Genomic DNA, 2,690 nt, shown 5'->3' with positions numbered 1-2,690 from the left:
AATATCCGAAAGGATCTGAATGATGAAGATCAGATTGCGGTTGCTCTTGTGCAGATTTTGATTTCCAAGAAGTTATATGTTTCATTGTTTTTGTGTTTTTTTATACTTTTTATTGGGTTTTCATGCTCTTTGTAGTTTTTTTCGTCCCTATGTTGTTTTCTTAGAATTTTATTCCTTGTAGTTTTCTTATTGTATTTTGTATCTCTTTTCATCTTACGAAGATATATATGTTCCTAAAAAAAAACTTCAAATTTGAGTGAACATCTGAAGCCAAACCATAAATGTTTATTGTCTTTTGAAAGTAGAAGATTATACAGAAGAAAGTTGGACATAAATACAATAAATAAATTTGATACAAATTTAGTATCCATGATTTCATAATTTTCTAAGAAGAATGGCAAAAGAAATTGGGTTAATTTCTTGTATAAGCATTTCCTGATCCACCATTGTTGCATATATATCAAACAAAGAATCCAAAATAGCTTCTCCAAAATGGTGGGAAATCATAGATTCTTGAACAGCCCTAACTGCCATAGCAACTTCTTTTCCATAGTTTCCTCGAAATTGATCATCATAACCTTTCCCAGTTTCAAGTAATTCAAACTTAACCAATTCAAAAGAAGCATCTCTTTTTATTTCAGCTTCAATTTCATCTCTAGATGGTGCATAGAAATGCACATCATACGAATCAACCTTTTCCTTCTCAACTTGTCCCTAAATAAATGATCAAATCAAAACCATAATTAAGAAACCAAGGAAATGGAGTTTCATGGATTAAGTTAGTCAAGTAATAATAGATTAGATTAAAAGGTAAGAAACCTGAGAAACCAAAATGGAAAAAGATCTTGAAAGAAGTTCCCATAAGAAGGAATTGCCTCTATCAACATGATCTGGACCTATTCTTCCTAATAGAATCAACATCATACAACCTCCACAAGTTAATTCTTGGGACCTTGATTCAAGGAACAAGGAGAAGTCCTCTTTGAATTGCTTCAAATATGCTTCAGATACAATTGCTGGACTAGATTCACTAATATATATGCTTCCTTTATTCACTGTCTTGCCTTCCTCATCATACAAACCAGGAGGTACCTGCATATATATACTTAGATTCAAAAAAGTTTGATGAACACATAAAATGGGATCAATTATTATTTTTTGATATTCCTGGATAAGTTAATTAATGCAAGATAGGGGCAACACTAGGTGGAAGCCATAAGTGTCTTGGTCCCTGCCATTTTTTAAAATTTATAATCATAATATTTTTTTTTTCAATTGAACTGATTAAAAATTCTAAAAACTCCTAGAATTTTGTATAAATTCTATTTTGGTTCACTCAAGAGGATTGTCTAGTTCAGCCATGAGTAAAAGCAAATTGCTCAAGAACAAATCACATTACATTATTTACCAAAATTCCAACTCAACACTCAAAAATATGCATATTTTGATGGGTAAACAACACAGCAATTAATATCAGAAAAGTGGAAGGATTAATGTTATTTTGTCTCTATAAAGTAATTCTTCTTCTATAAAGTAAATCTAGTCCAGATCTTCCTTCTCTTGTACATATTCAAAAAAAACAAGAATAAGACAAAAAGAAAAAAACTAATAATTTCTTGAAAGCATTACCAGGAAGGGAGGCTTATATATATATATAGAAATATAAATATAAATAAAGCAGAAAAGGGAGAAGAAATAGACCTTGGAAAGCCAGTGCAAACTGAAAGAAGAATAAACAAAGTGCAAGGTGTTGTTGGGGAAAAGTCTTCCATAAAAAGAACCAGGATACCCTGCTATGGAAACCCAAGGAAATCCACCATCTCTTTCTTTCTTAGAGTTAAGGTCTTTATAAAGATCTGGCAACGATCTAAACACTGAATTGAAATCGTTGGTTGGAAGATCATTAAGATATACTCTCACCTCTGGTTTTGGGCTCATCATTTTACAACTTACTTGTCCAATTGCTTCAATAATGTCTCTAATGATTGATAATGTGTTAGGTCCAGAAGAGCAGCCTAAATCAGCTATGCCAATACTCTTTGGAGTTAAAGCAACATAAACTTGTTCTAGAGCTTCTATGGTTATGTGTTTAACCATATCCGATCCCTTTTTCTGCAAAATTAAGAACATAGCTAACACACCAAGAAAGAAAGAAAGAAAGAAAGAAAGAAAGAAGAAAAAAGGTAGGTACCTGGTATGAAGAGTTCTTGGCATAGCTGTTATCTCCTAAGCCTGGAGACATGTGAAAGAGTTTTTGAACATCCATATCCACGGTGGTTTGGTTTGGAGAATGAGGAGATTTTAGGTATGCTTTTGAAGGAGAAGTTTCAATCATGTCCTTGTTTACTTGTTTTAGCTTTTTGACAAACTTTTTGTTAATGCGAGTGTATATATTTGGTCATGGTAGTTCGAGATTCATTTAATTTGTGTTCTCGTAATCATTACATTGTCCTGCCTACAGCCCATCCTAAGCCAAGCCACGCGGATCCTAAGATTGTTACTTCGACCTTCCAATCTTAATATGTCGTACAACTAATTTTTTACATCCACTCCATAGACACTTTCCGCTTACTTTGGGACACATCTAGTTGAAATAGGGTAAATACATGATTGCTCGGTTGAGGTGATAAATTTTATATACCTATGTATAGGAAAAAAAAATGAAAAATTGATCCATATATTATAATTCT

At 32.5% G+C, this 2,690-nt stretch overlaps 1 protein-coding gene across 1 annotated transcript; it reads right to left on the bottom strand.

The window, feature by feature from the left end:
* Positions 1 to 265: 265 nt before the first annotated feature.
* On the bottom strand, positions 266 to 2,366 carry LOC136204200 (probable methyltransferase TCM_000336). The gene is made up of 4 exons (XM_065995416.1): positions 2,192 to 2,366; positions 1,702 to 2,112; positions 820 to 1,092; positions 266 to 714 (listed from the first exon to the last, which is right to left on the bottom strand). The coding sequence occupies exons 1-4, from the start codon at positions 2,333 to 2,335 to the stop codon at positions 376 to 378; spliced, it is 1,167 nt and encodes a 388-aa protein (XP_065851488.1). The 5' UTR covers positions 2,336 to 2,366; the 3' UTR covers positions 266 to 375.
* Between the last annotated feature and the right edge of the window lie 324 nt (positions 2,367 to 2,690).

Source organism: Euphorbia lathyris, chromosome 1 (assembly GCF_963576675.1).
Source record: "Euphorbia lathyris chromosome 1, ddEupLath1.1, whole genome shotgun sequence".
Classification (NCBI taxonomy): domain Eukaryota; kingdom Viridiplantae; phylum Streptophyta; class Magnoliopsida; order Malpighiales; family Euphorbiaceae; genus Euphorbia; species Euphorbia lathyris.
The sequence above is the reverse complement of the archived record's forward strand: the minus strand, read 5'-3'. Positions and strand labels throughout refer to the sequence as shown.

Excerpts from the sequence above, each read along its gene's own strand:
- LOC136204200 (XM_065995416.1), bottom strand. The coding sequence starts at position 2,335 with ATGATTGAAACTTCTCCTTCAAAAGCATACCTAAAATCTCCTCATTCT. Across the intron at positions 2,113-2,191 it reads CCAAGAACTCTTCATACCAG|AAAAAGGGATCGGATATGGT; the intron begins GTACCTACCTTT and ends TTAATTTTGCAG. Across the intron at positions 715-819 it reads TTTCCATTTTGGTTTCTCAG|GGACAAGTTGAGAAGGAAAA; the intron begins GTTTCTTACCTT and ends TCATTTATTTAG.